The sequence below is a fragment of the Ochotona princeps genome, unplaced genomic scaffold (assembly GCF_030435755.1).
Source record: "Ochotona princeps isolate mOchPri1 unplaced genomic scaffold, mOchPri1.hap1 HAP1_SCAFFOLD_2115, whole genome shotgun sequence".
NCBI lineage: Eukaryota > Metazoa > Chordata > Mammalia > Lagomorpha > Ochotonidae > Ochotona > Ochotona princeps.
Genome location: NW_026699889.1, coordinates 24,716 through 50,693, shown reverse-complemented (window position 1 = coordinate 50,693; position 25,978 = coordinate 24,716). Strand labels below are relative to the sequence as shown.

The 25,978-nt window shown below is 37.6% G+C and overlaps 1 protein-coding gene across 1 annotated transcript; it reads right to left on the bottom strand.

The window, feature by feature from the left end:
* Nucleotides 1-1,363: 1,363 nt before the first annotated feature.
* Nucleotides 1,364-18,452, bottom strand: LOC131479260 (bifunctional dihydrofolate reductase-thymidylate synthase-like). Its single transcript, XM_058659807.1, is given in 12 exon segments — nt 1,364-1,393; nt 1,395-1,448; nt 4,126-4,144; nt 4,146-4,416; nt 4,419-4,433; nt 6,153-6,245; nt 6,753-6,967; nt 8,759-8,852; nt 11,000-11,120; nt 11,626-11,874; nt 16,153-16,314; nt 18,213-18,452. Coding segments are annotated over 12 exon segments (1,563 nt in total).
* Between the last annotated feature and the right edge of the window lie 7,526 nt (nt 18,453-25,978).

The window sequence follows — 25,978 nt, the reverse complement described above, 5'->3', positions numbered from 1 at the left end:
ACCTCCTCAGCCCTGCAAAGCTCTGTCACTTTGCACTCTCGGCAGCTGAAGTAATATATCCAGTGTATAAAATAAGCTTTCTCTCATTTTGGACCGTGGCAAGCTTTCTGCAGTTTTTTTGTTTGAAGGCTCATCAGCCCTTCGGGGGCTCCGTCAATCCGCGTACTCTGCAGTGGTGTCTCCAGGTGTATGGAGCGGGTCACTTCTTCTCTAAGTAGGAGAAAACAGTTTTCTCGCTTCACTTTTAGGGTCACTCCCCTATTATGCACCAAATGAATTTCTTTCTTTTACTGGAGGAAAAAGAAATCGGCACATATCCCATTTTATGATCACGCTCAGCTTCCACGCAGCGAACCATCCAGGTACAAATGTTAAAGTCGTTTCAGCGTGGGGAAGGTTCGAAAGAAAGAGGCGCCTTTCGAGCCGTAGCTCTGTCAGCAGCCGTGTCTTCTCATGCAATGAACTGACGAGGATTTTCTCTACAGCCACAGTCGTGTCTGTTTCATCACTTTCACGGCAATTCCTGCCTATCTATACTCACAAGATACTAAAACATCTCTATACTACTCTCCAAGTAGTACGTAAAACACCCGTTTCGTTATCTGGTAGCGTGGCAGACACACGTACACACACACGTACACAACGTCGCAGAGAAACTAACGCGTAGCTTCCCTTGAAGACTCGTTCAAGAGTCTTTATCATGCATGCACAAAACTGAAAAGCAAATACGTTGTTTTCCTTTCTGATATTCTTTTTTTTTAATTACTGGAAAAAAGCTAAGTTGACTTTTGCATAGACCGATATGAAGACGATATTTGTGTGTTTTTTAGAAAAACAGACGACAGCAAAATGGTGACTGCGTTTTCCTTGTGTGCGTGCCCCGAAAAAAGCGCGCACACGTACATCTTACTCAATGGCAGCACGGATGTTCCTCACAAGAAAGAAAACAAACTTTTCTTTCTCTTTGCGAAGTATCCTTGATATATATACACACGTCCATTACTGGCAAGATTCTATACATATATATATATATATATATATATATATATATATATATATATATATATATATATATATATATATATGCATACACACAATCTACCTTAGGCATGATCCTCCAGCGATGTTGACATATAGTATATGTGCCTGCTACTACAACAACTAGTACTGCTACTCGTCTTAGTAGTAATACTACTAGTACTATGACATATATATAGAGGCTCTGACTCGAAGAGCGCACAGCAGAAAGCAGCGTAGACACGTTGTTTGTTCGTCTGTCTCCTAATTATCACACTAATATCTGCTTCTTTATTATGGCAAAAGTATGAGTAGCAGGAGAAGAAGAATGCTCTCATATATATTTTCACACAGCCATTTCCATCGGTAGTTTCCCCGTGGGGAACATATCCGCTCAACTCAAAGTCGTCGACTGTGAAGTCATCGATTTCCTGCGGAGAAATGAACAGAAATCGACATAACACCAGTAATTACATCATCCGTGCTAACTGGGAACAACCGCAGCACCCACAAGAAGACACACCAAAAGCAGTCCAGCTCTTGACATTGCGCAACAGCCATAGCATCATTCACAGAACTGCTGATGGCAGCAGACCATCTGCCCTTCAGCAACAGCAACAGCAGCATTCGAATCCCGCCAGCACTAATACTAACAGCTTATCAGGGCACTCACAGCAACAGACACCAACAGCAGCAGCAGACACATTACCACCAGCGCTGTCACCACCCATACGCCTACCACCAAGAGTAGTTAGTGACTACGACAGGAGCGGCAAGAATCGCATGCACAGCAACAGAAGAGAAGCAGCAGCAAGCATGCGCAGCGCCTCTATGGCAACATCCCAAGATCGGCATTGATAACCTTCACGGAAAAAGCGGCCACGTTGACAAGAAGACGACGAAAGTATATTGACCATAACATCACAAGCAAAAGAGAGCAACAGGTACACAGGAGATCTGCAATAAGAAGAAGATAGTATATTCAGCGCACTTGACAACCACCAGCAATTATCATACAGGAGATGTACAAGTTAAGAGGAAGAAGAAAAAAGTGTATTTTTCAGCATACTATCACAGGCAACAGCAATAATTACACAGGGAGACGTACAACAAGAGGAAGAAAAAGAAAAAGTCTATTTTTCCGCACATTTTCAGAAGCAACAGCAACAGGTACACAAGAGATGTACGCAGTTGCATGTGAGGAGCGTAGTGTATATGTTATGGATTGTATCTTCCACATTATTTTATATGCATGCACACATTTACACAGTCAGATGCGCCAGATCGATTTTCTACCTACACATATACATTTGTACTTTCCAACACATTCAACACATATACGACTATCATATACTACTCTTAACACTCACACCATTCGCGTTCTACCAACAATAATACGACTAGTCATTCTCATATTACTACTACTACTACCACTACTACTAGTACAACTACTGTTGCAGGCACCCAATATGTAAAGGCTTCTATACTTAATTTCTTGATATATAGAATCACACACAATGCATGCATGTATTATTATTATCATCACTAATACTAATACTATTCTTACAGGGATCCACATATATGTGAGAATTTATTCGTGATTTCGCACTATTTGATCTTACACACACACGCATATACAATAATGGGCACATTATTACTACTACTACTGCTACTGCTACCACCAGTACTAGTACTAGTAGTAACAGTTCTACTATAACAACAACAACAACTACTACGACTACTACTACAAGTACATCTTCTACTACTACTATTACTACTACTGCAACTACTAGTACCAATCTGGTACTACTACTGCTATTAGTATAACTACTACTATAGCAACAAGTACTCGTATTATATGACTTGTACAGCAGCAATAAGAATTATAACGAACACTACCACAGCTACTATCACAATACTACTACTATTATTATTACAACTAATACAACTAGTACAGAGCATGAAATATTTCCTGGGCTACGTGAACGAAAATTGAGGCTTTTTTCAATTCTACGTACGACCAAACTATATAGCTCTTCCATCTAGTCAACAACCTGCAGTATGAAATAAAAAACACCGTGGGTTCATTTTCTAGAAGAAATAATAAAGAGAAGGAGGACAGTGTTCTTCTCTCCCCCCCCTCTCTCTCTCTTCTATCTTCACCTCGCCACCATCAATATATAGTCTTAAACGTTTTTTTCTCTATCTTTCTGTGTTTAGTGAATGTATGTGGAAGGCCTCAATCATTTTCTCTTTCTATAGTAAACAAAAATCATATTCTCTCTCTTCTACTTCCTCAATGATACACACGACAAACACGGGTTTCTCTTCTCTCTCGAAACACAGTTTCTTCCTCCTTTTCTTAGCTAAATCGATAGAAAAATAATGACGTACGAATTTACTTTCCTTTTCGCCGTAATATTGATCCTATATAAAATCCAAACACCTTTGTCTTGCTTTACTTCTTCTTCTTCTTTTCTCTCTCTTTCTCTCCTTCTTTCCTTTCAAATCGACAACACATTTCCTATCTCTTTCTCTCCCTCTCTGTCTCTTCCCTTTGCCCAATAAATACAGCTTCCACATTCCTGTTCTACACCCTCATATACCAAGCATGACTGTAAAACACACGTATACACACATATATATAGATAAATATATATGTCTTTCTCATTAGTGACTCCCGTAGATCCCCCCCTGTACATCTTTTCAACAGAAATATAATAAATAACACCACACACTCTCTCTCTAATCACGACCATACATATGAACATATGTTGCAACGGTACTCCTCTCCCCGGCGACCCTTCACAAAACTGGTGTCTACATACTAGACATGCAATATCAACAAAATGAAACGAAGAAATACCAAGGATAGTAAAGAAGACATGATATCATAAATTGCAATCTTCATTACCTGTTTTCTCTTTCCCACACTCTGTGTATGAGTTCTATGTATCAAGGAAATCTATATATATACATATATATATGTACCCACATATGCATGCATACATACACACACACGTACATACATACATACATCTACATACATACATGCATATACCCATATATATATATATATATATGCATATATATGCGCATAAGTCTTACTCGTATGCGTTCTTTATTTGATGGTGACTATGGGGAATGGACGAGGCTGACGAAGAATTTGCTGGCGGAGTGCTTCTACGTGATTTGTATAGACGTGGGTGTTTCCCATGAAGTGAACGAATTTTTTTGCTTTCAACCCAGTTATGTGTGCAACCATGAGCGTTAATAAAGAATAGGAAGCTATGTTGAAAGGAACTCCGAGGCCAACATCGCAGGATCTCTGATACAGAATGCATGTAAGGTTTTTCTCTCCATCCACGCAGAAATGAGCGAGCAAATGGCATGGCGGCACGCCATTTCATCCAAGGCTGCATGCAAAAACAGTTTCACATAAATATATTTATGGATAGCGGAACACACAGACACCCAAATCAATATATATATATACACACACACATTCTATTACATACTCTATATTCAATATGTATATATACATACATACACACACACACGATACAGAAACATGCACTGTGTATATTATACCTGAGAACACACATACACACTCTACGTACACATACATGTATATATAGAAAGAGAGAAAGAGAGAGGAAACTATTAAACATGCACAACATATATTTTCACACATTGTTTGAAACATATATAATACGTACGTACACATACACCCACAATATATAAATACACAAAATATGTAAACCATGCATTTTGTGAGCATACAAATCTATCTATCTATCTATCTATCTATATATATATATATATATACATATGCACATACAGTATATACAGACATCCACCATATATATACATAGATACATACGTACACAAGATATATCTATTCATATATATATATATATATATATATATATATATATATATATATATGTGCACATACAGTATATAGACATTCACCATATATATATATATATATATATACATAGACACATACGTACACAAGATATATATATACGCACACGATGTGTTGTGTAAAAACGCATACAATATATATATATATACATGTAAATACAAACACAGAGTACTCTACAAATTCAATGTATTTGAAGAGATACAAAATATATGTTAACATACATAATATATGTTAACACACACAGTGTACATAGTCTTTGCATAAATAGATGTATATATGTGTGAACGCAAAAAAGGAAGAAATATACCTTAGAAAGATATTTCCTTCTTCTTCTCTCTACCACCTCGATGTGAGGTGTAAGTGGTGGTGGTGATGATGTCCATGCAGAAGCAGCAGCAAATCATTCAAAGCCATGACCGCTGGTTGGCATTTCCCCCCACACGGCTTACTTAAAAAAAGAAATGTATTTAAAAAATCGAAGAAAAGAGCGGGGGCGGAGGTCCACACCGTCATCGCAGTAGTGTAGTATTGGTGCAGCGTATATATATAGAGAGAGCTGTGTCCTCCTCTGTGTATGTATGTATTAATGTAACTGAACACATATATATGTCTGTATGTACACGTACGTTTGTATGTATGTGTGTAGACCTATGTATGTATGTATACGTATGTATATGTATATATGGGTATATGTATGTATGTAGACGTATTTATATATGCATACGGATGTATGTATACGGATGTATGTATACGTATGTATGTACGTATGTAGATGTATGTCTGGGTATATGTATGCATTAATATATGTATATAAGGGTATTCGTATGTATGTGTGTATGTATGTATATATCTATATGTATGAATGGATATATGTATGTATGGGTATATGTATGTATGGGTATATGTATGTATGTGTATATGTATGTGTGTGTATATGTACGTATGTGTATATGTATGTGTGTGTATATGTAATGTATATATGTATATGGATGTATGTATACGTATGTATGTATGTATATATATGTACGTATGGGTACATGTATGCGTAAGTACATGTATGCATGGATATATGTATGTATATATATGTGTATGTATGTATGTATACGTGTGTGTGTATATGTATATGTATACAGATGTAGACATTGCAAAAGAAAAAAGGAAATCAAGATATTCAGATCAGGAAGAAGCGTGAGTGTGGTCATACCTGCGGGATTCCACGCGGTAAATAAAATGCGTCGATCGGTTGGATTTGTTCGAAGAGTATCGATGCATTTCTGCAATTGATCGATACCTCTTCCTTAAAAAAAACCACAAACAACGCACCCCAAAAGAAATTGTCTTAATGTCTAATCTTCCGTTGTGATGAAAGATGTATACATATATATATATATATATATATATATATATTCTGAAAATAAATTAATACATCTACACACTGTTATAGTAATAACAGTGAGCGGAGAGTGATATTTGTAGTAGTAGTAGTAGTAGTGATAATAATTATAGTTGTATGGTGATGAGATATATATATATATACACACAGATTCATATTGTGTATATATACACATTCGTAATATATATATATATATGTATAAACATAAATATATTAATTTTTATTGTTGAGAAAGGAGATTAATATTATGACTACTAGTAGTAGTAAAAATAGTTATGGTTGTATGATCAGATATACATGTATATATATATATATATAGATTCATATTGTATATATGGACTCTTAATATATAAACATATATACTAGTAGTAGTAGTGACAATGAGTATATTTGTATGGTGATGAGATATACCCGTATAGTCTTGTTCGAAGCCATCGTAATCGGCTCCGAAGTGACGCCACTGGAAGCCGTAGCCCGGACCAATATCTCCAACGGCTCTTTTGAAGAGACCTCTGGAGTCTAAAAATTCTCGAGTTACGTTTTTATCCCAGATTTTAACTCCTTTTTTGGAAAGTTTTCGTGAATCTGTGTCTCCCCTCACGAACCACAGCAGCTCTTCCACAACTCTAAAAGAAGAAGAAGAAAAAGAAGGAAAAGGGAAGGCAGAGAAAGATCGTAAAGGAGAGGAGAAACGCGGAAAGAGACGAACACAAGTGCTACACAGATAGGCACACAGAAGAGAGACATACACATATATGCATATATACATTTACACAGATACATATGTACATATATTTATATATTTATATATATATGTATGCAAAGACGAATATACAAGTATACATACACATACACGCAAATAGACACATTAGTAGAGAATGCATATTGACATACGTACAAACAGAGAGGCATATATATATATATAATATATATATATATACGGGCACCCACACACATATTCAAGCACTTACACGCAGAGGTAGAAAGAGCCCAAGAGATGATAGAGACATAACGCGTAAATTCTTCCGCTCACACACAAATACATAAAAACACATACATCGTACACAGGCATGTACACACGAAGAAAACACATTCCGACACATACACATACACACAATTATAAAATAAACGCTGACGACCTTCCCCTCCCGACGCATAAATAAATGCACGTATACACTACATATACACATCCACACATACACACCACACGGACACAGACACACACATTCATATTCACATACACATACTTATGCACGCTAGCGACTTTTCCCTTGCCACGCATAAATACATGCACATGTATAACACATGTAAACGCAAGGAAATATATGGACACACAAACATGCACACGTACAAACACACCTACATACGCATGCATGCAGAGAGAGACAATACTCCCCGCTGGTGCAGCTCTGGCCAATTATCACTTTTATCACATATCCTGTCAATGCTGTCTGGTAAGGAGTGATATGATGATGCTGTTTGAATTCGCGTCTAATGTAGAATTAATTTAAATATGTACATATATGTACATATATATATATATATATGTACGTCTATGTACATACGTATACGTGAATGTAAATATGTGTACACATACATTTAGATGGAGAGAGAAGGAGAGATAGACCTCCTCTGCTGTTGTTACTGTTGCTGTGGCCACTGCATAAACATTTGTAGAAAGAGAGAGAGCCAGTAAGAAAGAGATAGAGAGATAGAGACACAGAAAGAAAGACAAACAGAAGCACATGCACCTTAATGCTGCTGTTGCTGTTGCTGTTGCTGTTGCTGCCGCTGTTGCTGTTGCTGTTGCTGCTGCTGTTGCTGTTGCTGCCCGCTGTTGCTGCTGCTGTTGCTGCTGCTGTTGCTGCCGCTGTTGCTGTTGCTGTTGCTGCTGCTGTTGCTGCTGCTGTTGCTGTTGCTGCGCTGTTGCTGCCGCTGTTGCTGCTGCTGTTGCTGTTGCTGCCGCTGTTGCTGCTGCTGTTGCTGCTGCTGCTTCTTTTACATATATACACAGTCATATACGTATATATACATATATACATATATATATATATACGTAAAGAAAGACAGGAAGGAAGAGAGGAATTAATACATTCTCTGGGTGTTTGAGGAGGTATTAGTTGGGCCATCAATTTGCTGACGAATTTCTGCTCCTTTGCACGTTCATTTGGTGTGCGTCACTAATACGACTACCATCAGTGCTGCTGTTGGTGTTGCTACTGTTGGTGTTGCTGCTGTTGCTTGCAGTTGTTACTAACGCTACTAGTGCTGCTGCTGTGTTTCTGCTGCTGTTGGTGTTTCTGCCGCCGTTTGCGTTGCTGCTGGAGGTGTTGCCACTGCATTTTCTGCTGCTTTTGTCGTAATGGCCGCTTTGTTTTTGCATTATTTTCGTGAAACGGCTTATGCAAGCCACTTACCCTCTCCAGAAAACTCTCTTCGTCGTGAGTAGAGGGAATGTTTCCTCGAGAGAGAAAGACATCGTACACCCGAATTTGGCGAGAGTACTCACCCCTGTTCACACATAATTAACACACACATACAAAAATATATACAGGTACCTATATATCTACGTATATCTACATTAAATATATATTTGTATATGCAAAAAACAAATGCACATATTTGCATGTACGTACACACAGACACACTTACACCATATAAATATCTATACATACACATATATAGAATACTGGTAATTGTTTTACTGTTGGGAATGAGGGAAGGACGAATTCTGGGTGGATGTGTGTTGTTTGTATTTAGGAACGTATACGTGCATAACATTTCTCTCAAAGCACCTTAAATTTCTCTCAACTATCTCCCCAGATACATATATTCATAGATGTCTTTTCATATATATATATATATCTCCTGAGGTAATTTCTATATATATACTAAAGTATATTATATATTAGTATATATATATATATATATATATATGTATATATATCAATATATATCAACTATCTCTGGAGAAATTTATACACAGGTATATATATATATATATATATGTATAGAGTATATATATATACATGTATATTTATATGTTTTCACATGCACTGAGGTGTATTATATATCAGTATATATATATATAAACTAACATTGAAGATACATATATTTATATATATACGTATAATATATATATATATATACATATAGTATACATATATATATATATATATATATATATATGCACATGTAATGTGGTATATATTATGATGGGTGCTAACGCTGAATTGCGTGAACGTTGGAGTACCGAGAGGTAATAGACTGAGAGAAATTGAATATCGGTATCTCGATCAAAAAATATTTGAATACATGTACAAAGAAATATAAATACAAATATACATACACATGTATGTAAATATATATACAAATATATATACACATGTATATATATATATATCTAGCAATATATAGCGTCAGTGCGTCTGAAACGGCGCACAATTCTCTGGATATTCGGTCCAGTATTCTTCATTGACCACATGGTGATTAGCCCACTGGACAACCATGTCTCTGATGAGCATGACGTGAATATCGGTGATATGTGTATCTGTGTGTGTGTGCATTTGTTTTATGTGTGTTACCACTATACTAGATTTATATATATATATGTACATATACGTATAATATGCTGTCGGGGAAGGGGGAGGGGTGTTCATATATGTGCGCGTATACGTTTGTTACTTTGAGTGGGCTAAAGTGAGATATATACATATTTATATATACATATAGGTATGTATATATATATACATATATACATACATATACATATATAGAGAGAGAGAGATCTTGTGCGTTTTCAATACATGAGCCGACGTTGATAATATCAGCCATTCGATCTGAATGTAGGTATATGCAGAGATATAATACATAAATATGCATACACATGTATATGTACATATATATCCCCTTATATATATATATATATATATGTATTGAATTACTCTGTCAGTGTTTTAACGAATGAGCCGACGTCAAAATATCAGCAACTAGATCTGAGTTTCCACGCTTGAGGAAGCTCCAATTTGGATAATACACTAGCAGTAGGTATTATCTGCAGAGATATAATACATACGTATACACATAAATATATATATTTTATAGAATGATCCTGTGAGTGTTTCAGACAAAGAGTTGGAGTTTATAATATCGGCAATAAGACCTAAACGTATATATATATATGCATGTATACATATATAGGGATATGTGTGTAGACAGGTAGCCATATATACATTTACGTGTTGCTGTATATGCATCTACATATATATATATATATATGTAAAAAATGGACCTGTGCGTGTTTCAGTGACATCTGTAGACTAGATGATGATTTCAGCAGTTCATTCTAAGTATATGTGTATGCGTATATACACATACACATTATACGTACTGAGAGTGATGTATATATATATACATATTATATATATATATATGAGTACGTGTGTATATATATAAATATATATGTGAAACGAACCTCTGCGTGTTTCAATGACATCTCTAAACTAGAACACTTGAGCAAAGCGATCTAAATATAAATATATGCATATATACATACATACACATAGTATATGTACTGATAAATAAATATATATATATATATATACATACTATATATATATAAGTTCGTGTACACATATAGGTATGTATATGGAACGAACCTGTGCGTGTTTCGATGAAAGCGCCAGAGTTGATGATATCAGCAATCAGGTCAAGATATTGAATTTCCTCATGACCTCTGTATAGTACGTATGGTAGAGCTCTCAAGGAAGTGTGACTGTTCTGAAGAAATGGTGGGGTTGTGTGTGGCTCCGTGTGTCCAGAGCGCGACCCTTTGTCGTGTGAATTGCTTTTATCATTAGAATTTGAGATTTACTCTCCGACTCCCCCTCAGGAGAAGAGGAGAAACTTTTTTTGCTACCACCACTATTATCATCACTACTATCAAAAGAAGGAGGAAGGTTTGCTTTGTGCTTTTTGTGTGGATGTGTGAGAGTGGGTTCGTCTTCATTCTTTGTTTCAGAAACTTCATTGGATTCTCCTGCTGCTACTACTACTCCTAGTACTGCTGCTTCCCTGTGTATGTATTTAGTTTCTGGGAGTGATTTCTGCGTCAATTTGGATGTTATCGCTGGTGCTTCTCCCTCTTCTTTTTTTTCTTCTGGTGTATCCGTCTTTTGTGTTGTAGTTGGTGTTGCTGCTGCAGGTATTGTCAGTACGGCGTTTATGCTGGGTGCTGCTGTTGCTGAATTTTCTTCTTTTCATCATTCGAGGTGTTCGAACAAACTCTTTTCTTCCTTTGACCACTACTATCATTATTATCATCGCTACTAATACTAGGAGTAGTGTTGTTGGTAGTTTTCTTCTTTCTTTCACATTCATTATCTTTCCTAGTTTTCTCCGGCGACTCGCGATCACTTCTCTCTCTCTCGCCGTCTGCATATTCTAACCATCCCAACGCCGGATGCACGGAAGTAGCAGCAGCACGCGCGACTACACCGTGGCTTCCTGGTATGGTCATGAGCTGGAGGAGTTGCTATAAACAATAAAAAGATCATCGATTTGATAAAAAAAGGTCAGAGACTGAAAATGACTGAAACGAAGGTTTTTGTAACGAAAAAAGAAATACTACACACGAAAAAAGCAAGAAGGCTACGAAGACAACAAAAGATATCAGAAAGAAGGGGAGAGAAAAGAAAAAAGAAACGGCTGCCTATCGAATAAGACATGGATTACAGAAATTGAAATGAGCTTAAAAGACTTCTTTTCTTACCTACAAGGAAAAAGAGATACGATACAAAGCTTGAATTCAGACGGAAAAACAAAACATCCTATGATGCAGAAGTACAACGCCTTAAGGAGACGAAAACTCCAAGAAAAAAAAAAGATTTTTCCAAAACACAAACAGAAAAAAAAACATGAAAGGCACACAAGTGGAGAAATAAACAACATCTCGTAAACAGTTAATATCTATATATATATGTGTGTGTGTGTGTGTGTGTGTGTGTGTGTGCATGTATGTGTGTGTATACCTGTGTGTATGTATGTATGGCTGTATACTATGGTCATATATATATATATATATATATATATATATGTGACGTACAACACACTTTGTCTGTGGGGGTGTATGTATATGTGTATATTTGTACTATTAGGGTCCATCATACTGCAGAACAATATATATGCATATATATATATATACACGTGGGTGAAAATATGTATATGTAAATGTCTATATTATGGAGTATATGTGCACTGTAGAACACTATGTGCATGGGGGTGTATGTATATGTGTGTCTTTACACACCTACGGTGTTATATATATATATATGTACTGTACAGCAATATGTGTATGTATATGTGTATGCATGTGTGGTGTGTGTGTGTGTAACTCGGTTTATTATGGCCTTAAAGTTTATTGCAGAGCAGTCTGCGTTTGTGTATATATGTGTGTGGGTGTGTGTCTGTATATATGGTCTTGAATGTGTATGGTAGTCAGATACTAATAGTGCATGCATATGCGAAAATGTCAACAGACGCGCATGCAGATTAGATGGGGGACGTGTCTTCTGTCGTACACGTTCGTGTTGAGAAGAATGAAAGAATGCGTTGCGCCAGAAACGTATCTGATGAATAATAACAAAAATGTCGTAATGACATTTGATTCGACACGCATCAAAAGCCTGTCTGCCTTCGAAACACACAGATCTACTTAACCACCTCCGTTTCTAATTTCGTTCTTCTCCACGTCCCACCACCAGAGTGCCGCTAAACGCACTTATGCAAACATATATACTATCTCATATGTCTTCTGCATTCACATACGAATATAAATTTACATGAATATATATATATATATATGCATGAATGTATGTATGTATACATTTCTGTTATCGTGGGGTCCTGTGTGTATATATACATATGTACAAACAGATATCAACCTACATTCTATACATCTATATCTATATATGTATATAGATATATATATATATACATATATACATATATATACACATGAATACATATATATATATATATATATATATGTCCGAGTGTGAATCTGTGTGTGGTGGATGTCTGTGTTTGTGTCTCTGTACACGTACATGTATATATTTACGTACAGTCTGTATATACACATGTGTGTATACATACGTAGATATCTTTGTCCGGGTGTGTGTGTGCGTGCGTGTGTCTGCATGTGTATATGTGTGTGCGTGTGTGTGCATGTGCATGTAAATGTGTCTGTGTATGCATGTACATATGTGTGTATATGTGCATATATATATATATATATATATATATATATATATATGTGTATGCGCATGTATATATTTATATACATATATATGAGAATACATATATATATATATACATATATGTATATGTGTGTGTGTGTGTGATTTCTCCAGATAGAACCTACATGCACATTAGTTTGTACTGACTTTTTTCTCAAACATACATTCTATAGACACCAGAGAACACGTGCAGAAAAACAAGTAATATGGGCTATCCCCTATATATATATATATGTGTATATATTTATATCTGAATAGATGTATATGTATATACGTATACGTGTATACATGCATGTATATATATGTATCTATATAAATATATATACAATGAATCGACGGAAGTATACTATGTAATGTAATTTTACACGAAACATACACACACACATATGCATACATGCACATAGACACGAAGTCAGTGTACTTGCCCTCCCATAGTGAAACAAGAAGAAACACATGCTTCATTCATTACCATATACACAAGCAATCTTCCTTGCAATAATGCATGTATATATGTACATGTATGCATATGTAAGTATGTTGTGTATGACCACTACTACAGACACAACACATTCTACTACTGGTGCATAAATGTATATACATATATACATATACATATATATATATATAACTAGCGAGAGAGAGAGAGGAAGTAAGTATCCCACAGTATAGTAGAATATATCATTTGCATTACAAATATATATGGGGACACAGTCTGATATACACATGCAAAGGCCATTACGTCTATGTGTATGTGTGTACGCTCGTACTACTTGTAAATACATGTATATGCACATATATATATATATATATATATATGCACATATATATATATATATATACATATGTATATGCACATATATATATATATATGTATATGCACATATATATATATATATATATATATATGCACATATATATATATATATATACATATGTATATGCACATATATATATATATATGTATATGCACATATATATATATATATATATATATATATATATATATATATATATATATATATATGTAGTGATAGTTCACACACGTACATCGAGTTGATTTATATGCTCCGAGAGAATATATATATATATATATATATTAATGGGTATATATATATATGCTTTCATTAATATGTGTATCACATATGCAGAAATAAATATGTATAGTCAGATACACTTATATACAGAGTCGAACACATATTTATATATATATGTTAGCTGGTATTATTATAATTACTGTGATGTTTATCACATATGTAAAGATAAATATGTATAGCCAGATACATTCACATAGAGTCCAACATATATATATATATATATACTAGCTAGTATTATTAAAATTATTATGTGTATCACATACGTCAAGATAAATATGTATAGTCAGATACACTTACGTACGTAGAGACTTTATTTTTTCATCATAGAATGCATAGCTAGAAAAAAACGTGTGCATTTCCTTCATCTATTTTTATTATTTTGCATACATACATATATAGAGAGAGAAAGACACCTAGAGGTACACAGACACAGACCATACGTATACGAGTTATTACTATCAAGAGTGTCGTCATAACACTTATATATATATATATGGTCAGTCACTCATGCATGCAGAGGCTATTAGTTATATAGTTAGCTACATATATATATAGAGAGAGATAGTGAAACGGAAGCATACGTACCCAGTCTCTTAGTATTATTACTACTATTTTGGGTATATATACATATATATATACGGTCAGTAACCATACGTACGCATTTTATTTTATATCGTTCATATAACAGCAGTATATATAGAACCGCTCATTTGTATGCACAGAGGCTATTACACATATCATAGCATATGCGTATATATATATTATAAGTAGTAATATATGTATACGCAGCGTATTATTATGATCGTTACTTTGCATATATGTGTGTCTGAATGAGTTGTTGTAGCAATTGTAGTGCTTGCTGTGGGTAGTATTTTTGATTATAGTAGTAGTAGAAAGAATACTAGTGGTAGTAGTAACAAAACTAGTAGGAGTGATATCGTAGTGTTTATAATATATATCGACAGAGCTTTCTCTTTTTCGATAGAAATTACTTACGTGATTTGAAGATCTGTCAACAAAGAAGCTGCACTCTCTAAAAACCTGTCTACTCAACATATACACAGAGGGAGTAGTAGTAATAGTGAAGTTAGTAGTGGTAGTAGTAGTAGTGGCTGTAGTAATACTACTAGCGGTTGCAGTGTAGTTGTTTTTGTAGTTTCAATAGTAATAGTAGTAGTATTAGTAATAATGAGAATGAAGAAATGAAATGGGTTTATCTGTGCATATGAACTAATTTTTTGTAGGAGTCTGCTTACATATTTTGAGAGAGAATTAAGGAAAGACTCCGTCTTGCAAGAGTGAGCGTTAAAATTGAGAGGAGGTAAATTTTTCTTTCTTTCGAGAACAATGAAATCAAATGACATTCCCTTTTCCGAAAAAGTTTTTGATGTGAAATTGCCTCAAAACAATCTTCTTCGTTACTTTTTTTTCATCGTCATTCACAACAGTCTCTCTTTTTCCTTCTAGTTGCTGGTCGTGTCTCTCCCGATACCCCTGCTGCATAACCACTCGACCTGCTGCTACTGTTTGCTGCTGCTGCTGCTGCAGCACTCGTACTACTATCTTCACTATTAGTCTTTCGGTCTAGGCTGTCGGAGGAATAGCATTAGTAGTAGTAGATGACGATAATGCTAATAACCCTGTATTATTACTACTACTACTACTAGTAATGGTAGTGTCCATATTACTACCATTAACAGTAGTAGTAAGCCTATCAGCACTACTATTTCTGGCGTTATTGACATCTATATTATATTTATTGGTAGTGGTAGAAGTAGTAGTTTTACTGACACAAGGAGTGATACTATTACCACTACAACTACTAGCAGTAGTAATGGTAGTATTATTCATATTACTTCCCCTACTACTACTACTAGTAGTAGCATCATGAGTCTTTGATTTCGCATCATTATTGCCTTCACTACTAGTAGTAGTAGTGGAAGTGAGAGCGGGCGGACCGAGAGGTATGTTTTTATCAGTAGAAGCAGAAGAATTGTGTGATAAGGATAATACTGATGCTGACGATAAGGAGGAAGATTTACTATTCGCTCTATTTGCAGTAGGTTTTTGTCCAAAAAAAAGGTCATCTCCAGGAAAAGAAGGGAAGTAAGTATCTGCTTTGCCGTTGTATGTGATTCGCGTGATATACATGCGGCTGCAAATACGAAGGGATAGAGCCAGAGCGTACAGTTGGGCTCCACCTGTTTGTAGAAACACACACACGGCATTAGATTACATAGCAAAAGAAGAACATTATACATCTCTCTCTTTTTTTATGTCCTCGAGGAAACATCATCTGCAGTATACTGCATATTGACATACCTTCACTATGCACATTCATACAAATATATATATAATATATATATTTGCATATATGCACATCGATCGATATATATATAGAGAGAGAGAGAGAGACGTATATGTAGGAATGCAGCAACAAAGAATGATAGATTTACAGCGGGATACCCCGCTCGAAATTCTGAAACTTTTCCCTTTGCCTCCAGTGGTGACGCCTCTCGAGGCTACAAGTCGAAGACCCTTCCAACAATCTTCGATTTCCACTTTGTGCTCTTCCCTGTTCACTCGCCGTTATTTATGTATATATATATATATATACACACGAGATATATTAGTTATATATTTTGTATATTTATATATATATACATATACAAACATACAGGAAATGTATATATGTACATATATACTTTATTTTTCAAATGTCGGAATCCACAAATAAGACAAAACCGTGAAAAAGCCAAAGCATAACGATATTGTATATATGTACATATACATTTCCCGTATGTATATATATACATACAAATATACAATATATATATATATTATATGTCGTATATATATATCTAAATCTAATATATGCATTCGCTATCTTTCAGTATGTGTATATATGTATGCGTATCCGATGCATATATGTATATGTACGCAGGAATGGCGATAAGAGCAACAGAAACCGATTGTTAGAGCTACTCTAGAACATTCGACTCCTCCTTGAAGTCATAGCCATCAAGAAACAAAGATATGAAACCATAAAAAATATCGCCTTTGACAAATACATCGTCAATCTGTAAACGCGCATCTCTAGAACATTCGACTCCTCCTTGAAGTCATAGCCATCAAGAAACAAAGATATGAAACCATAAAAAATATCGCCTTTGACAAATACATCGTCAATCTGTAAACGCGCATCTTCTCTCTTTCTCTCTCTCTCTCTCTCTCTATATATATATATATATATATGTTTGCCGTTGATGCACGATGGACGCGAAGCGCAAGATGAATGTGGATGGGTGTGCGTGTTGATGTACATAGACTTCTTCGTCATGGGAAAATTCTAAAAATATTTTATTTAGTGCCAGTGTGTGTGGATATTCTTTACTCACCAATAATGAAAGCATGGGAAATGCATGTGGAGTATTCGTTTGCAGAAGACGCATTGCCTCAGTTAGAGAGCAACAAACTCGTACGCGTTGTATGTCGACGTCTCCTTCTTTTTGTTCTTTTTTTTCAACTTTTTCAGCATGCTGGGTATTTGTTCTCGACGAAAAAGACGACGAGGAGGAAGTGGATATAGGTAATGCTATCTTCGTAGGTGTGCTGGAACTCTCTCGAAAAAACTTCTTCGTTCTCTTTTCTTTGCTGCTGTTGCTGCTGTTGCTCTTGTTCCGGCTGCCGCTCTTGCTGCTGTTGCTGCGTTGCCAAGCCATTAGTAAGCAGCTGTGTGTTTGTACACGTCTCGCGTATATCACTTTCGTTCATAGAGGAAACTATTCTCTCTGTCTGCCCAAAACGCCGATATTCCCACGACTGCAACTGGCATTCGCTGCCTCCTCCGTACTGCAACACACACACACACACGCACACACACAGACACACACCGGCAACCATACTACATATATATATATATATATACATTTACATATATTTACGTATACATTTGGAATGTTACCTATGCACGACTATATGTATATATATATGTATATATTTCATCTGTACATGTGTATAAACAATTATATATATATATACACAAGGACATCACCACATACAACACGCATGTACACACACGCACATACCGGTACATTCACAGGCATACTGAGACCATATTATAGAACCACACACACAGAGACACATAGACACACATAAATATATATATATATATTATATATACACAAATATAGATATTCACATACACATCTATACCCGCATACATATGTATGTATATATATATATATATACGTGTATAATAGACGTGCACATATATATATATATATATAAGTATAGAAACATACACACTCCTCTATCCAACATATGTGCATATATAGTTATATATATATATTGGTGGGGCCGAATTCCACCAGCAGTAGGAACACGCGGGGATGAGATATAACAGCACCACGAATATGAGCAGAAGAAGACTCTGGTAGCACACAGAACAGCAGATATAGAAAAAACGGTTCGAATGTAGTTTCCTATCATTGTTACCAGAGACGCACGACTGCAGAATCACTATCAACAGATAATAGTTATATACCGACAAATGGTACAGCAGCAGTATACACGACCTTCTTTGCTTACGCAAAGAAAGAAAGAGTTGAGTGGCAAAAAACCTTTAAATGAAAGTGATGCAGAACAGCAGAAAGAGGGAAAGAAAAAAAAAACGGAACAGCAGAAAAAAACGAAGAATTAGAGCAAAACCATATGTATTCAAATTCGTATTAGCAACACTACTGGAGACATAAAATATAAGCAAAATACGTATAATGTATGCATATACTCCACTCTCTCTCTCTCTCTCTATATATATATGCGGCAGTAGAGGAAGGCGCTGGACGTCACTTACTAACAGTAAGGATGCTTTCCACGTATTTATCTGTGGATGAACACTAGTAATAGTCGCAGAAGTAGGAGCAGCAGCAGGGAAAAAAATCAGCACGACTGTGCATCATGTCAACGCCGACTTGAAGTAGAACGTTAAAACAGATACTACTCTTTCTAACCTGTCATACGTCTTGCAACGCAATCAACGATAGCAGGAACATAGAGAGAGACAGAGATATGTATATATATATACAGAGAGAGAGAGAGGAAGAAAAAGAGACATTCGTGTTTAGCGAGAAAATAGTAGCGCTTACAGTGTTGTTGAGATAATTATATTAAGACGCTTTTTCAATGGGCGTTGTGAGAGTGGAATACTATCCCACGTGCGGCGTCCCATGATCACTGCATTATAGAACTGTTTCGGCTTTTTTGCCCCATAAACATCATGTTTACGTTGATTACGTAGTTCGTCTTTATATGCATTGTCATGACCATTCATAATGTCTTCGTAGAAGTCAACATTCACACTACTGTCGTCGTTGCTGCTGCTGCCGTTGTTGCTGCTGGTGGTGTCGCTGTGAGGCTGAGTGTGATGTTGCTGCTGCTGCTGCTGGTGAGAAGAGTTGTAGCGATCCGCAGACGAACGTCCATCGTGATCATTTGAGACAGTTGTAGTGGTGACCCGAAAAAAATGTTTGAATCTCTCGAAAGTTTTGGCCATGGAAGTTTGTTTTCGCACCCAATACCTCTTGACGGTATCGCTACTGCGGCTATAAGTGAGACTCCTATTTCTCGAGACACAAATGGTTGCTTAGCATCTTGCTGCATGCTGCTTTCTTGTTGCTGCCAGCTTCTCTCTACTTTTGGCTGGTGCTGATGATACTTTTGCTTGTGCATTTGGTGCGGCTGCTGCTGTTGTCCTTGTTGCTGCTGTTGTTGCTTCAGTGTCTTTAGATGTAGTTGTTCGTCATTTTCTTGTACTGCGTCTACTATACTACGATTAAGAGGACTACCGCGATTGACCTGTGCTGTCTTCTCTGTAAAGATGATGCATTCTTCTTTATTGCAAGCGAACGTTTTTTGCTTTTCGAACTTTCGCTAGATTTTTTCACAGAGGGACTTGTATCTGTCAATAGCTGAACAGCAGTATCGACTACGCTACTATTAGCATTAGCGACAGCAGCAATTGTAGCAGCAGCAGCACAAACAGCCTCAGCAGCAGTTGCAGCAACAGCAACAGACGCCGCCCCACACTCGGCAGCTCGGCATGCGGCACTCACTTCACCTCCTCCACCACGTAAAACTAAGTGAGGCAGCGAACCTCCCATTGTTGTTGTTGTTATCGACATTATATTTGTGGGGGGAGGTGTCAGGTGTAGTTCGTTACCGCTTTTGCTTCGAATTCACACGTCATAGTAGATGCAGCAATCACAGGACCCTCTGTAGCAACTACTGAGTATCGTCACAGCAGCTCATACCCACGCGCAATGCTATTGTGTTTCTCCTCTGTTTATATATGTGTGTACGCATTCATGTATGTACGTATGTATGACACGTGATGCATGTGTATGTGCATGTGTACATACGCGTGCATGTGTACATTTATATGTTTAACGCGTGTATGTGTGTTTGTATATATGTGTGTGTGTGGGGCGTAATAATGAAAAAAAAAGATGTTTTAGGTCCTAAAAAAAAGCCTGTCCCGGTCTTATTTACATTGCTGTCAATGCTAAAACTACTACTTCTGTAGCTGTGGCTGCTGCTTCCCCTGGTGCTACTGCGGCTTCTCGTCGTATTCCTGCTGCTGTTGCTGTTGTTTTCGCTCTCTTGTGTTGCTGGTGTATTACTGCTGTCAACGCTGCTGCTGCTACTGCTGCTGCTGCCTGTGGGGTCGATGCCTTCCCTGCTGTTGCTGCTGCTCCAATCGTTGATGCTTGTGTTACAGCGGGTGATCGTGTTGCCTTATTTTCTTCGTGTACTTGCCACGTCTCCAAAGACGCGTGAACGCAAGGGCTCTTTTGCTGCATGACACACAGAAACCCACAAAAACGAAGACGCACCAAAAAAGAAGAGATTGACTTCGGCTCTCTAGTTGCCCTAGGAATATTATTCCTTGTGGGGTTCATAGTCTCATAGAGTATAGACCCGAACCTTTGTCAATACGTAAAATCATATATCTCCATATATAAAAGATATATATATGTATATATACATACATGCATACATGGATACATACACATCTATATATATATATATATCTATATATATATAGTCTTCATTGGGTTAGCATGTACGGAGGACTATTCATTGACTGCTAATGTCATGCAAATATGTATATGACTATATATATCTATACCTATCTATATATTTATATATATATATATGAAGACTACGTACAGATATTATCCCTTGAGCGCTTTTCTATAGCGCCATATAATAAATGAATTGTGGACCCTCATGTATACTTGAATACGTATACCTACACAAACACACATACACTTACAGATGCATATACATATATATATATATAGATTGGTAGATAGATAGATAGATACAATACGAGCATCGAAATATGCATATATATATCCGTACTGGGTCAGCTCAAATGAAAAACTATTTCTTCAAAACGACGCCATGAGATTATTCCTTGTATGCTTCATAATAACGTATGTATACATATATATATATATATATATATATATATATATATGTGAATGTAAGTCAATATCTAGTCCTAGTAACCACATATATATATATATATATATATATATATATATATATATGTATACATGTATACATACGTGAGTCTCTACTATAGGTCAACGTGTACGAAAGACTGTCTCTCTCTCTCTCTACGCAGTTTCGAAATATACTTTCTGTTGTTATAGAACCTCGAGTCTCATGTAGACTGAAAAACCAAAGCCCTGTTTCTGTGTTGCCATATACAGGTATAGACACAAATACGTATCTACACCAATTCTCACATATGCATATCCATATGTAGACACATAAATGTGTATATATATATATATGTACAGCTGGGTAGTGTGTACGGGCGTGGGCGGCTGGAAATCCCGAAATATATGTGCTGGCGTATTAGTGTGGGTGACTGCTGGGTGGGAAGAACGCTGACATGTATTATATATGCGTTTACGTGTGAGTGCTACATTTGTCCTTATAAGAGGTGTTCAGCTCATTTCCCTATTACTGACAAACGAATACAGATTCTTTTATATTCCCAATTAGGAGAAGGCAAGAAAAGCCTCGTCGAGGGTTTAGCAGACAGAGACAGACACAGAAAACACAGAAAGGCAGAAAGACGAATAAATGAGGACTAGTCGTGCGGAGAAGCGTATAAGACGAATTCCCTGAGGGAGAACGAATGGAAATGGTCAGAGAGACGGTGAGTGGAAAGAGATGTGATTAGACCACCAGCAGCACAAATGAAGCTCTTCTTTAACAAATAGACAGAGACAGGCAGAAGGAGAGAAAGAGACTTAAGATCACCACAAAAACAATGGACGATGGAAAGTTAGTTTCGTCAGACGTGCTTTATGCAAAGACGGCCTATCTTTTTTCCTGTACATGCAAGAGAAGCATCAAGTAAGAGATACACACGGACAGTAATAATCATCAGGACACTGTAGTAGACCGGCAACCCCGTCCTGCAAATATCTTGTATCAAAAAAACAGTCTTTCAATACGTATATATATAACTGAGCGGGAAGGGTTGTGACTACTACGACAAGCACCCGAAAAAAAGTGCAAACATATTCTCGAGAGAACGTTAATTTGAGGGGATTCTGTTGCTACTTGTAGTAGCTGTCGTAGTAGTTGTGCTATCGAGGAGAGGGAGCTTCTATAGTATGAGTGAAAGCCGTGTGTTTCGTTATAACTTTCTTTTCCAGTGTGGTGAAATTACAGATTCCCTCATGCATATGCGACACGGAAAAGAGAATATTACTGCGCAGTACTCGCTCTGAGAGCTCTTGGATTGAATGCTCTACCACTCCCTTCGTACAACTGAAAAGTTTGATAAGCTCTCGATGTACGTGGCGGGGGCTTGTGGTGGTTTGGGGAGGAGTTCCTGGTGGCGGTGGTGGTGTTGCCATTGTATATGAACGTTTGTGCGGCTTTCTACGTTAGCGGTGTGGTTGTTGTATATAAAGATTTGTGTAGTTGTTATCTGAGGTGATGGTGGTGCTAGTGATAATGATGTGGTTGTATGTTGGCCTGGTTGTCGTTGCTGCTTTCCGTCGTGTATAAATGTCTGTATGTTCTTTTGATGGTGTGTTTATATACATACAGATATATAGTCATTGTGTGGCTGTGGTTGGTATATCGTTGTGTGTGTATGTAAGTGTTTGTCCCAGTGTTAGGGCTGCTCCGGTTGCATATTGTTGTCGGTGTCGATGGTGGTGGTGATGTTCGTGGTGTGCTTGTATATGACCGTCTGTACGGTTTTCTTGGTGGTGTCTTCTCATACAAATGTACGTGTGTTGCTGGTTTTTTTGGTTGTTACTGCCAGGCAAATATCTCCTTCTTTTCTCTCTGTGAAAGTGAAAATCACACAAATGGCTGCGCATACTACTCCATCTGCCTCTGCTAACGGTTGCAACTGTTCCCTTTCAGCTATTGCCTCTATCCTGCTGGTGCTTTTCTACTGCTACTGGTGCTTCTGAGCTGTTGTTTCGCTTCTGTTGGTATTTCTGTGCTGATGTTTCTACTGCTATTTTTCGTGTTCCAGTGCTGTTCCAATTATGTCGGTCCACTGATACTTGTACTCCTGCTGCTTCTCCGCTACTCCTGGTGCTGGTGGGCTGCTGCTGCTGCTGTCGCTGCTTTTTATGTGCTGTTACTTCTACTTCCAGATCTCTTCTACAGGTGGTTCTCTGCTCTTTCTCCACTGCTAGTTGTTCTTATGTAGTGCTGCATTTTTTGCTGGTGGTATTGATTTGCACTGCTCTTAGTGCCTCTCTCCTTCGGATGGTGCGATTGCAGCTGCTGCCCTAAAGATCAAAACACTCAATGCTCACTGAATTTTTACGGCAGAGCACCTGTCACGCCACATCAGAAGCACTAACACGACGGACATGAATACTCCCATAGCTCTGGTAGTATGTGTAGTCTCACTAGTACTGCTAAAACTCTGTATGGGAGGGATGCGTTAGCCTTCGCGGTGAGCGCAGTGGCTGGTCCTCCAGCTCCACGCGAGTAACGCTACAACGCGACAGCTACTACTGCTTTCACCAACAGCATACCTTGATTGGATAGTCACAGACACTCACGCCGTGCACTCCTCGGGCGGCACGCTGCTGTGATCTTAAAAACTTTTCAAAAATGACAGTTATGAATTGGACAGTGCAGCGTACAGGTTCTGCGGCGCGTGTGACTAGTGAGAGATTTCCACGGATGGCAACCACGCAGTCTTATGGAAGTGCTACCTCGGACTGATCATACGTCCTACCGCAAAAGAGACGAAGAAAAGAAGGAAAGACTGCAGTACCACTACAAGGGCGACACAGGATAGTTCGTAAGACGAGAAAGTGCGAGAGGTGCGCAAAACATGAAAAACATTTTAGTCCGCGTGTGTCCACGCACTCACGGCCGTGCACTGGAAGGAAAAAGACTGTTGCGATAAGTGGGTACGTTTCTATGTAAACGTTGTCGCGAATGCCACCACTTGTACACTGAAGGTGTGTCGTCAGGGACCAGCGAGTTTTTAGAAGGCGCCAGAGAAGTGGCTTACAACCCGTACGCAAAGACCAGAAGAAATCACGCATACCAGGAATAACCAATCATTATCTATCCCCTGGTGGCGCTTGCAGCGGAGGAAGCGGAAAAAGTGAGATCTATCTCAGCTTATGTAGAAAGGGCACTTTAACAATCTGATTGAGAGGAACGCTGGATTTGTCCTCGAATGTCTTGTGGGGAGGTGCGCTATATGTATAGCTGCCTGTGCTAACGGGAGGGGGGTGGGTGCCGGTGTGTGTGCAAGGGCGCCTACCACTCGAGAGCGGGTGAGGGTTTGTGGGGCTTGGCGCGGATGGTTCTTGTAACAATAGCAACGGGGAATTCTCTTGACATGTAAGCCCTAGGTGTAACCGAGGCAAACACAAATCAGGGCCAACCCAACGTTTAAGAATGTCGTCAGGGGAGGTACTGCACTGGGACGGGGCTGTTTGGCACAGCCTTTCTTTCATTGCTGGCTCAGGCAGACGCCAGTTTCACTAGCCATGAATGAGGTGCCTACCCGGGACGCCTCGGGAGCCGACTAAAGGGTGGGAATTCAGGATGAATCCTGATCTCTATAAGTCAGTAGGGAAACCATTGTACGATGCAGCTTACCAACGCGCGGGGCGCCAAGGTGTAGCGTCTCCTCTACTCTCCATCCGTCTTGCGCACGAAAAGTGCG